Source organism: Papio anubis, chromosome 12, assembly GCF_008728515.1.
Source record: "Papio anubis isolate 15944 chromosome 12, Panubis1.0, whole genome shotgun sequence".
NCBI classification, from domain to species: Eukaryota; Metazoa; Chordata; class Mammalia; order Primates; family Cercopithecidae; genus Papio; species Papio anubis.
In genome coordinates, this window is record NC_044987.1 from 67,314,026 (window position 1) to 67,326,086 (window position 12,061).

The 12,061-nt window shown below is 43.8% G+C and overlaps 1 protein-coding gene across 1 annotated transcript; it reads left to right on the forward strand.

Moving 5' to 3' along the window:
• The first annotated feature begins 1,124 nt into the window (after positions 1 to 1,124).
• Positions 1,125 to 11,007, forward strand: EIF3F (eukaryotic translation initiation factor 3 subunit F). Its single transcript, XM_021926131.2, has 8 exons — positions 1,125 to 2,040; positions 6,240 to 6,310; positions 6,543 to 6,622; positions 7,342 to 7,479; positions 8,963 to 9,054; positions 9,515 to 9,651; positions 9,787 to 9,900; positions 10,781 to 11,007. The coding sequence occupies exons 1-8, from the start codon at positions 1,620 to 1,622 to the stop codon at positions 10,856 to 10,858; spliced, it is 1,131 nt and encodes a 376-aa protein (XP_021781823.2). The 5' UTR covers positions 1,125 to 1,619; the 3' UTR covers positions 10,859 to 11,007.
• The last annotated feature ends 1,054 nt before the right edge of the window (positions 11,008 to 12,061 follow it).

The following is a 12,061-nucleotide window of genomic DNA, read 5'->3' on the forward strand; positions in this document are numbered from 1 at the left end:
ATACTTGAAACACTTCTATCCTAAACTGTCTGCCTCTCAATCCTGCTGTTTCCCTGGCTATTTCCTTAAATGTCCCCTTTCCTTCCCAGACAACTTCCTGAAAGAAAAGCTGGCACTTGCTGCTTTCAGCTCAGACTGGCCATTCTCTCACACCAGATTTCTAGTTTCTGTGCTCACCCCACCCTCAGTGCCACTGACGTTGCTCTACTAGGGTTGCTAAAAACTCCAGGTCATCAAATGCAAGAGTTACTTTTAAATCTTCTTCTGATTGGCTGTTCACCTGTGTTTTGGGGAACTAAAAGAAAGAATGCATGTCTACACAGAGTATTTACAGGGGAGCAAGATCATGTGAATTCTAATAATGGACGATTTCTCCAAGGATAAATCAGCTTTTGGGCATAGAATCAGGGATAAGAAGTTCAACCTCACCTATCCACTTGCCAGCTGGACACTAGGACTTGACCTAATTAAGGGAGTCGATGGTTTTTTGTTTTTGTTTTTGTTTTTGTTTTTTTGGTTTTTTGTTTTGTTTTGTCTTTACAGGCAGATGTTATCATCCCCATTATACCAAGAAGGAAATTGAGGCTCAGAAAAAAACTTGTAGATTGCCCCAAGTTACACAGTGGGTTACAGTCAGAGCTCCCTCCATCACACAGTGATAATAGCTATGACTTAATAACTACCGTATATCAGGCATGTGCTGAGAGCTTTACAAGGCAGTACCTCATATAATCCTCTCCTAAAGTACAGACTAGTTTACACAACTTATACAACTCCACTTGAATGTCTAATGGACATCTCAAAGGTGACACATCCAGAAATGAAATCAGGATATTTTCCCTCAAACCTGCTCTACCTACAGCTTTTGCTATCTCAATTGATGGTGACTGCATCCTACTAATCGCTCAGTACAAAAAAAATATTGCAGTCCTCCATGACTCCTCTCTTTCACGCCTCTTATACAATTTCTCAGGAAACCCTATTGAAACTACCTTCAAAATATATCCATAATCTTCCCACTTCTCAGAACTTCTACTGCTACCAGCCTGATCCCAGCCACCATCATCTCTCACTTAGATTACCTAGTGGCCTCCCAGCAGGTCTCCCTGCTTTTCCCTCTCTCACCTCCCTCTCCTCACCTCTCCCCATCCTCCAGACTATTCTCAAAGCAGCAGGAGAAATCCAGCTAAGTTCTCCTTCTCGCTCATTGCAGCCTCGAGCTCCTGGGCTCAAACGATCCTTCCTCTGCGATCTCCCAAAGTGCTGAGATTACAGGCGTGAGCCACGCCCGGCCTTAAAATCCTTTTTAAAGGCTCTTTGACATCCATTATCTCATTTAAGTCTAAAACACGAATTTCGACCTTCACGCTGCTTTCTGGTTCCACCTGGCGGCAGCTGCACAAAGTGTTTCTCTTCGAACGCCCTCCCAAGTTTATCCGGAACTATTAAGCCCAGGGCTTCCTCAGTGCTCCTCGGGCCAAAAGCAGAGGGCACAAATTCCGGAAGAAATTACCAACAGCGGGACCGTTTCAGTTCTCCGGCAAGTATCACCAGTAACCAATAAGCAAAAAGCTCTAGCTCACGTGGTGTATATTCAGCCTATCAAGCTCCTGATATTCATGAACGCTGTCATTTCCGCTCCTGCCTCCTTCTTTCTCGACAAGATGGCCACACCGGTGGTATCAGCAAGTGCTCCTCCGGCCACGCCAGCCCCAGCCCCGGTGGCGGCACCAGCATCGGCCTCAGCCTCAGTCCCAGCGCCAACGCCAGCACCGGCTGCGGCTCCGGTTCCCGCTGCGGCTCCAGCCGCATCTTCAGACCCTGCGGCAGCAGCGGCTACAACTGCCGCTCCTGGCCAGACCCCGGCGTCGGCGCAAGCTCCAGCGCAGACCCCAGCGCCCGCTCTGCCTGGTCCTGCTCTCCCAGGGCCCTTCCCCGGCGGCCGCGTGGTCAGGCTGCACCCAGTGATTTTGGCCTCCATTGTGGACAGCTACGAGAGACGCAATGAGGGTGCTGCCCGAGTTATCGGGACCCTGTTGGGTGAGTGGTCAGAGAAGTTAACATTCTTTTCTTTCTCCCGCTTCTCATTTTTCTCACTCCCTTGTCTCATTAATTCTTTAATTCCTGGCGTCCTACCATCCTTTCCTCCCATCCCCATGACCTCTTAATCTATATCTCCATCCTGTCTTCTGCTATGACTTATCTTCTCAAGAACTTGCACCTCTCCTCTCTTCTCCTGCCGGATTGCCGTCACTTTGAGCGACAAGATACACAAAGAGTAGTTGTGTCATTTACTGAATATTTTATGCCAGTGGTTTACATTTTTTAATGTTCCCGACAGCAGTTTACGGCAAGTATGATGAGCCCCATCTGCCAGAGATGAGTTCACACGCCGAGTGGGAAGTCCGGAACCCTTGACTCCCTATCCCAGTGACCACGTATTTCTCCCTTATCCACTGACTAAATGTCATTGTTTTCCAGGTATTGACAGAGTTATCTAACCAGCTGGCAAAGGAGTGGGGACGTTTGTAAAAAGGCATTCCTCCCAACAAGTAAACCGGTTTGGCTGGAACCCACTTAGGGTTTTATAGTATTCTGCTGTCCTAAAGGTCTGAGCCTGATCATTCCCTGCCCCTCGGTGTCCTCTAATGTTAGTGCCTAATGTGAGAAACTCTGTTCCCCCATTTTCCATTTGGACGAAAAACAGTTGTATTATCTGTTTATATTTCTGCCCTTAACCTTCAGGTCGAAAAATGACCCATTCTCTTCCTGTGTTCCAAATTTGGGGAGTAGATATTTTGTGTTAAAGTAGTTTGTAAAATGGAAAAGCACTAAAGAGGGACTGTTGATAATAAATTCCTTTCTGGAGACTATACTGGTCCCGTGAAATTCATATCCATTCCATCTTAGTGCCAGATTTTAAATAGCTTTGTGAATCCACTTTATTTACAAGCATCCTTTCTCTTTCATACTCTTGAACATGTACTAGTTCTTACACCATAGAAGACAATTGTATATTGCAAAGCAGACAAGATTTGTAAGCAGACTTCACAAAACATTTGCCATGTCACTTGGAGCAAATTGCCTAAAATCTGTTCTGTCAGTAACTATTTTAAACTTAGTCTTTGTGAGAGCTGAATTAAAAACTTCTGACTATGCTAGCACACATTAGGTACAGCTGTTAGTTGCAGTTCACCACATCAGGACTGGACCACCCCAATGCTTACAGACACACATTCTCTCTCCTTTATCTTTGACAGTATAGCATTTTACAGAAACTTAAATTCATGTCTTCTGAACATTGCTTGTCTTTTCTCAGACCAAGCTTTTGCGTTTTCTTTGCCAGAATTGTTTTCCCTGCTGTCCTTCGTTTGTTTAAGCTTTACCTATCTTCCAGGTTCCCAGCAACAACATTAAGTGCCAGTCCTCCATCCCATACCCGGACCCTCACTCCATTCTTAACCTTACGCAGCATGATGGTGTTCTGTAACTGTGCCCTACTCTGAGCTTCTGTAATAAATTATTTTTACATCACTGACCTGGCACTCAGCAGATACATACTTTTTTGGCTGCACTTCCTAATTTTCCAAGCTTGCTAGAGCTATTTAAAGAAACAATTCGTTACCCATGATTTATGCTTTAGTGCCCCAAATATTCCAGTGATCCTATCAGACCAGGTATAATCTAATCTACATCCTCATATCCTCTTCCAGATTGGAATTGTGGTACAGTGCTATAGGTGTTATGGAGGCAGTACTTACAGAAAAATAAAGAATAGATTCTGCTTGCTATGAACTTATTTCCTTAGATACTCACAAAACATTTCATTTGTCTAAATGAAGTCATTGGTGCTTTTTTTGTACCATAAAACAGTTAGGAATTTAGAATTCAAAGTGTAATAAAGTGAACTCTCCTGTAACCTTAAAACTCAAGGTAGAAATATACTCTTAAATGCAAATAATTAGAATGTAATATAATAAATGTTCTAATAGAAGGGTGTCATGGTGGCATGGAAATACAGAAGACTTAACTGTTTCAGAAGGTTGGGGAAAAGTTCACAAAGAAGATGACGTTTGAGCTGGGCATTAAAGCAACTACAAGAAGTATAAAAAAGTGGTAAATCCACTATCTGAAACATTCAGTATTACAGGAATGTAGCTGACAGGAGGTAGAGCAGGAAATGAAGCTAGCAGAGGGCAGAGCCCTAAGAAGTATTAAATAATTACAAGTGAAAGTGCTGTGAAGGGAATTACCTGGATCCCTGAGAAGACAAAATGGAACTCTAACCTCATTTGAAGCTCTCTGGGGAAGCTCCTGAGCATTTCGGCTAACACTGAATAGGAATTAAAAATCACTCTGTAGTGAGTGGGTTGAGAGATAGGAAATAGAGTTGATAGGACTTGGTGTGATCAGAAGTGAGGGATTAGAAGAAAATATCAAGGATGACTTCTATATCTCTGGTTAAGTGTAGAAGAAGAAAGGGAAGGTAGGGGTTGACTTCAGTCTGGGTTGTATTCGTTTTGAGATGCCCAGTGAGCATTCTGGTGGAGTTGTCAAGTAGAAAATGGAATATAAAGGTCTGGAGTGCAAAAGAGATGTGGGCAAGTATGTCAGGTTAGGAATTATGTCATTGGAATATAGAAGGTAATTGAACCCATGAAATTGGATGAGATCACCTAAAGCAGGGATTGGCAAACTTTCTGTAAAGATCCAGACAGTAAATATTTTAGGCTTTGTGTGCAGTCTCTATCACAACTACTTAATTCTGCCTTTATAGCAAGAAAGCAGCCATAAAAAAAGTTGGCATGTAAACTTTATTCACCAAAAACATTTCTACATCAGGGCCTGGCCTAGAAAAGGAACATTGAGTAAAAAGACAAGAGAACAAAGACAAAACCCTAAAAACCTAAAAAGTCAGGAAGAAGTAGCCAACAAGGAAGATTAGAAAGGTAGGAAGAAAACTGGAAGGAAAGTTAAGATGGGAAGTAAGTGGTCAAGTCTGTTCAATGCTGATGAGAGGTCAAATAAGATAAAGGATATATGCACATTCGGTTTAGGGACATAGTTTCATTGAAAGGAGCAGAAACTATAGTGAGTTGGAATTAGAGAAACACTGGTAGATAAAGACAACACTGTAATTTCTGGTGGAGAGGGAAACCCTTGAATAGGTTTCAACCCCTTGGGAGGTTCCAATAGATTAGAAGAGAACAGAAAACTCAATCTAATGGTCTTAGGTCAAGAAACAAATGTAGTGGTAATAAAAAATTTAAAAAATTTAAAAAAGAAAGAAATACAGCCTGGTCGCGGTGGCTCACGCCTGTAATCCCAGCACTTTGGGAGGCTGAGGCAGGCAGATCACTTGAGGTCAGGTGGGCAGATCACTTGAGGTCAGGAGTTCAAGACCAGCCTGGCCAACATGGTGAAACCCCGTCTCTACTAAAAATACAAAAATTAGCTGGGTGTAGTGGTGCACACCTATAGTCCCAGCTACTTGGGAAGCTGAGGCAGGAGAATCACTTGAACCCGGGAGGCAGAGGTTGCAGTGAGCCGAGATTGCACCACTGCACTCCAGCCTGGGCGACAGCAAGAGTTCGTCTCAGGAAAAAAAAAAAATATATATATATATATACACACACACACACACACACACACACTCCCATTTTATTTATATATATATAATGGGAATAAAGGTATCAGAACTAGAACAAAAGTTTGTGGTAAAAGACTGACATCTAAGGTTCGCAGATAGATTTCTGGATGATGATAAGGTTAAGACTGACCATGGGACCAGATGGCTAAAGGGAGATACAGATGAAGCTCCCGATGTCTCAGTGTCTGAAATGTGGCCGCTGTGTTAGCAGTCTATGTGGCCATTAAAATCTTCCAGGTACTTCTGCAGATTATATTACAGGGAGAAAGTCTAGAGGCTGAAAAACAAAGGCCATAGAGTGAAGGTCTGGAATAGGCTAGTAGTGGAGAGTAACAGGCAAAAGGAGACCTTGTAAAGGAAGAATATACCCTATTTGGTGATGATTAGAGGGATAAGCTGGTGATCACACCAGAGTTTCAGTTCCTGGAGAATTCTGGTCCCATTGATGCACCGGACTAAACTTGGAGCTAATGAGTTCAGTTAGGTGTTCACTGACATTGAAGAGATCATCAAAAGCATTTCAAAAGTAGTTGGAGGTTGTTGGGAGCCCTAGGATTGTATAACACATGAACGATTCTCTCTTTCACAGGAACTGTCGACAAGCACTCAGTGGAGGTCACCAATTGCTTTTCAGTGCCACACAATGAGTCAGAAGATGAAGTGAGTAGGAATCCAAGCTGTCCCTCTGTAGTTTTTAGCTGTTCGTTTGCTAGGCTCCCCTCACGGCCCCTCCCACACTCACAACTAGAGCTCCTGTAGCCAAGGAGCTTCTTCTCATTTGTACGTACTTCCTGGGCCTCTTCTGTTTATTGGGGGTGGCCTCTTGTCCTTTTTAACCAATTTTTCTTTGGACTTCTGGCTTCTTAGCTTACTTTCCTGCCTTCCCTGTTAGGTGGCTGTTGACATGGAATTTGCTAAGAACATGTATGAACTGCATAAAAAAGTTTCTCCAAATGAGCTCATCCTGGGCTGGTAAGTTGGGGAGGTGGGGGTTGGGGCTACTGGAAAATCTCTCCGTGATTGCCAGTGTCTTTTGCTACTGGATTGGATCTTATCCTCTTCCTTTTGGAGACAAGAGTATTGCAAGTGTATTACTGACTGTGAGCAGTGGCTCAATGCCTGTAATCCCAGCTGGGAGGCTGAGGCAAGAGGATCACTTGAGCCCAGTAGTTCAAGATCAGCCTGAGCAAAATAATGAGACCCTGACTCTACAAATACATGTTTTAAAAACTTAGCCAGGCATGATGACACACACCTATAGTCCTAGCTACTTAGGAGGCTAAGGCTAGAGAATCACTTGAGGCCAGGAATTTGAAGCTGCAGTGAGCTATAATCATGCCATGCCACTGCACTCCAGACTGAGTGACAGAGTGAGACCCTGTCTCTAAAAAACAAAAAAGGAAAGTGTGTTACCTGTAGGAACTGTGAATTCAGTGGGTTTTGCTGGTGGTTCTGATCCTGTGGGGCCAAGATATTTTGAATTACCTTGTAAGAGACTTGGAATTTTTCAGCAGCACTAAGTTGATTTTATTTGACATAGTTTTCAATGTATATATTGTTCTTGGCATTTGGTATCACTAGGTATCCCTACCATAGAGGTATTGGGTACCCTAAAGACACCCATGCCACTGTTGTGTTTGATGTTGATGTCACATATAGACATGAGTCTGCAACTGTGTTCCATTTCACAGGTACGCTACAGGCCATGACATCACAGAGCACTCTGTGCTAATCCATGAGTACTACAGCCGAGAGGCCCCCAACCCCATCCACCTCACTGTGGACACAAGTCTTCAGAACGGCCGCATGAGCATCAAAGCCTATGTCAGGTGACCACAGTCTTGGGCTACAAGGGCATAAAACCATGCCTAGATGCCATCCCTCCCCCACCCCAAGCAAGGTTCATTCCTTCCGTGTGTAACTTGCTGTGTTCCTCTCTCTCAACAGTTACTCAAACGGTTTCACTCTGAAACAGAATCTGTTCCTATAATTTCTACCGCTGATCCTAGTTGTACTGCAGTTTCTACTCATTGCCCTTTTAAGTATTTGAGCAAGCTATCAAGTCATCTTTTGTAGAACCTAATTATCCATAGTTCCTACAGCCAGTCATCACGTGGTATTTGAGCAAGCTATCAAGTCGTCTTTTGTAGAACCTGACTCCATAGTTCCTACAGCCAGTCATCATGTGGTATTCTTGTCATGATCCTTCACCACATTCATTACTTTTCTAAATTACCCATTAGTTTGTCATCGTCTCTAGAACTCAGTGCAGTACTCAGAGTAGTACATATTAAAGATGACTGTCCTTATTTTGAACACATTAATTAACCCAGGATTGAGTGCAGTTTTAATGACAGTGACATTACAGTGAACACGTTGAGCTTGCAGGTGGTTAAAATGCCAGTTAAGGGGGATGTTGGGAAAGGCCCTGGTGGCGTGCTGAGGAAGCAGCTGTGGGAGTTGGAAGCAGCTGTGGGAGTTGGAAACTCAGAGGGAAGGCAGCTGTTAGTGCATCTGTTAGGCTGTTGATTTTGTGCTGGTTCTGTGTCTGACACTGACAAAGCCAGTTAACTCTTACACAGTAAGACAAAGATGGTGGATGCCAAGTCTTTATGAGCCAGTTGGCATACCACTAAGCACTAGCCATTGCCTGACTTCTTAGCCTTCCCAAGTATTTCAGACTCCTCAAGATCCAGTGTGTGTGTGTGTGTGTGTGTGTGTATATATATATATATGATCTATATATGATCCAGCTGGGTGGGTGGATAGATAGATAGATAGATAGATAGATAGAAAAGATAGATAGAGAGTTGACATAGTAAAGTATAGATCCAGATATATAATTGACATAGTAAAAACAATACCTTTAGTGAGATTACTTATAGCACCCAATCTGATTTGGTGAGCAGGAGTTGGTTTCCTTTTTCAATGCTGATGAAGGGCTTGATCCCAGAAAAGACTTGTCTGTCTCTTTTCCATGGTGGGCAGCTATATAGACAGCCAACTCCATGGGTAATTGAGTCCTGTCCTCTCATCACTGACACTGCACCGTGTGTGAAGTAATCCTCTAAAGGGACCAGGCCAAGTGCAAAGGTTGAGTCCCCTCTTACAGATCAAAGGTTTGGTATGTGGGACAAGCTAAGGGGAGAAAGTAACTTTTGCTCCCATGAGACCTCGGGTTCATTTGGTCCCACCCTTCCTATCTTAGAACCTTGGGAGCCATATTCCTGCTGTATCTGCATTCTCAGCCCAGAATAGACATGGAAACCCTCTCCCAAGGCCATCTGTTTACCTTGGCTTCTCCTTCCTCAGTACTTTAATGGGTGTCCCTGGGAGGACCATGGGAGTGATGTTCACACCTCTGACAGTGAAATACGCATACTATGACACTGAACGCATTGGAGGTGAGTAACCTTTCCATACTCTCTTGAGAGGTCATAGGTGTTTTCAGGGAAGGGGGCTGCTGTTCTGCAACAAGGATGGAGGCCTTGGGTGGTTTAAAAAGGGACTATTGATCTAAGGTTCGTGAAGACTAGAAGTTACAGTCATCTCTTGTATAAATGGGATTTAAGGAATTATTTGAGAAACTGTTAAAGGTGGAAAATTATCAGCACCAGAGGCCACATGACCATTCACATGAGATCAAAACCGGTGATGAGCATACCAGGTAAAAGGAGTTGAGCTCTGTTAGGAGGAAGAAAAGCTGATAAGGGCACAGCAGGGAGTGTGATTGAGCAGACTGTCTAAGGGGAGATGGGAAACAGAGTTAGCAGGACTTTAAGGCCATCTCTTTCCTGGTGGATGGGATGACTGAATTCTCTCTCTTAACTGCCCACCACTGCCACTGCCACCCAACTTCCACAGTTGACCTGATCATGAAGACCTGCTTTAGCCCCAACAGAGTGATTGGACTCTCAAGTGACTTGCAGCAAGTAGGAGGGGCATCAGCTCGCATCCAGGATGCCCTGAGCACAGTATTGCAATATGCAGAGGATGTACTGGTGAGAGGGGAAAGAAAAAACAAAGGGGGAGGACATAGTTCTCCATCCTGGGATTACTGAGGCAGGTGCTGATGAAATGGTAGGGCCCAGTGGTTATAATTAACTGCCTCATTGAGTCTTTGTTTTGGTGCTCAGTCTGGAAAGGTGTCAGCTGACAATACTGTGGGCCGCTTCCTGATGAGCCTGGTTAACCAAGTACCCAAAATAGTTCCCGATGACTTCGAGACCATGCTCAACAGCAACATCAATGTGAGTGCCCTTCCTGAGCCCCTGCTTGCCTGGTTTCTTCCCCTACCTCAGCACATACACTCAAATGTGAAGAGTTGGCCGGGCGCAGTGGCTCACGCCTGTAATCCCAGCACTTTGGGAGGCCGAGGCGGGCGGATCACGAGGTCAGGAAATCGAGACCATCCTGGCTAACACGGTGAAACCCCGTCTCTACTAAAAACTTCAAAAAATTAGCCGGGCGCGGTGGTGGGCGCCTGTAGTCCCAGTTACTCGGGAGGCTGAGGCAGGAGAATGCCGTGAACCCAGGAGGCGGAGCTTGCAGTGAGCCGAGATTGCGCCACTGCATTCCAGCCCCAGGAGAGAGCGAGACTCCGTCTCAAAAAAAAAAAAAATGTGAAGAGTTGGGTGAGGTGGCCTGGAGTAGGATAGAGACAGGGCTTCACCTATAGCCCCATGGAAGTCCAGGTTGGGAGGAAGGAAGAGGTGTGGTATGCATGTTTGGAGACTTCTTCCTTCTCCCGTGATTACATTGTCTCATTTACTGCTGATACTACTGTGACTTACTGTCTAAATTTGTGATAGAAAGAAACACTAAAATGCAGAGGTTAAGGAAAATGCAATTACTTGTTTTCCCCATCTGAGTTCACGGACCCCCTATATTCCATCCATGGGTTTCAGCTAAGGCACCCCTAGACTGTAAGTGTCTCAGTAGAGATAAGAAAGTCTTCTCAAGCATTTATTTTCTGTCGTCTACCTTTTTGACTTTTATTCGGTCTCTCCCAGCTGTCATTTATCCACAACTGTCCTCATACCTAGTGCCCACCATAGAGCCGGCCAGTGCCAGCCTTTTTGCTCCCTTTCCACCCAATCCCCCATTCATTGTGTATTCTTTGTCTTCCAGGACCTGCTGATGGTGACCTACCTGGCCAACCTCACACAGTCACAGATTGCCCTCAATGAAAAACTTGTAAACCTGTGAATGGACCCCAAGCAGTACGCCTGCTGGTATAGGTCTTAAACCCAGGACTCAGAAGTGAAGGAGAAATGGGTTTTTTGTGGTCTTGAGTCACACTGAGACAGTCAACTGTGTGTGACTCTAATAAACATAGCCTACCTTTTGTAAATTAATTTCATCTTATGTGAGTTTATTGCCGGGTGGAAGGGAGGAAAATGTTTTAGATCACACAGAAACCAGGAAGTGAATATTGTAGGTAAAAAAGTTGGTTATGTGTTTGGCAGGTTACTGTTTTACCAAACTGTTCTTTTGGTTTTCAGTATGGAAAGGTGTCCATTGGCAAAACTGTACCTTTTCTTGAGGATTCGTGTGATTTCTATAGGAAATGAAAATAAGAATCCATGGAGAAAAAATAGCTGAGAAAATTGGATGTTTAATCTAAACTAAAAGAGTAGAGTGTGTAGTCACTATCTTAAAATACATTAATAGTAAGATGGAGCTGTTTGCCACTTTAGTTCGGGGAGGGACAATTAAGATCTGTGGGTTAAAGATTAAAGAGGTTTCCCCAAAACTTCAGAAAATTCTTAGGTGCTGTCTGTAACTTGAGGGTACAGCCTTCAGTTATATTGAGGTCTGCCAGTGGCTCAATTTGAGCAAAGACTAGATGGCATTTCCCAGAGGCCTTGTAGGCTAGAGTACTTGCCTGTGTAACTTCAGACATCCGTTTCCTCTGGTATCCTGGAGTTCCACCTCACCACTGTGTGTCTTAGAAAGAAACAAGTCATTATTCCAGAACTCAGGAAATTACATATTGGAGTGAAAAGGTGGATGAAGGCAATGGGGAATCAAAAAGGCCTGGATCCTAGTTCTGAGGTATGTGTAGCCTTAGGAAAGATAAATTATTATAAGAGTCATAAGATATGGATCATAAACATACATAGTCCATTAGGGTATTATGAGGATTCCATGAATTAATAAATGTCAGGTTAATCACCACTTGTAGAGAATAGCGCCTGGTATGTAGTAAGCACAGATAAGTGGTAGATGCTATGATACCTAAAGCTGAATAGTTTGAAAGTAATAAGCAATATGAACCCCAGCCTGGAATTCGGTTCTGAGATATGTACCTTAGGAAATACAAGTTATGGGAGTCATAAAGTGTGGATAGTAATGATAGATACTTTCTTACAGGTAGGAAAGTGTAAACAGATCTTATTGGCAAAATGG

Excerpts from the sequence above, each read along its gene's own strand:
- EIF3F (XM_021926131.2), top strand. The coding sequence starts at position 1,620 with ATGAACGCTGTCATTTCCGCTCCTGCCTCCTTCTTTCTCGACAAGATG. Across the intron at positions 6,311-6,542 it reads ACAATGAGTCAGAAGATGAA|GTGGCTGTTGACATGGAATT; the intron begins GTGAGTAGGAAT and ends CTTCCCTGTTAG. Across the intron at positions 7,480-8,962 it reads AGCATCAAAGCCTATGTCAG|TACTTTAATGGGTGTCCCTG; the intron begins GTGACCACAGTC and ends CTCCTTCCTCAG.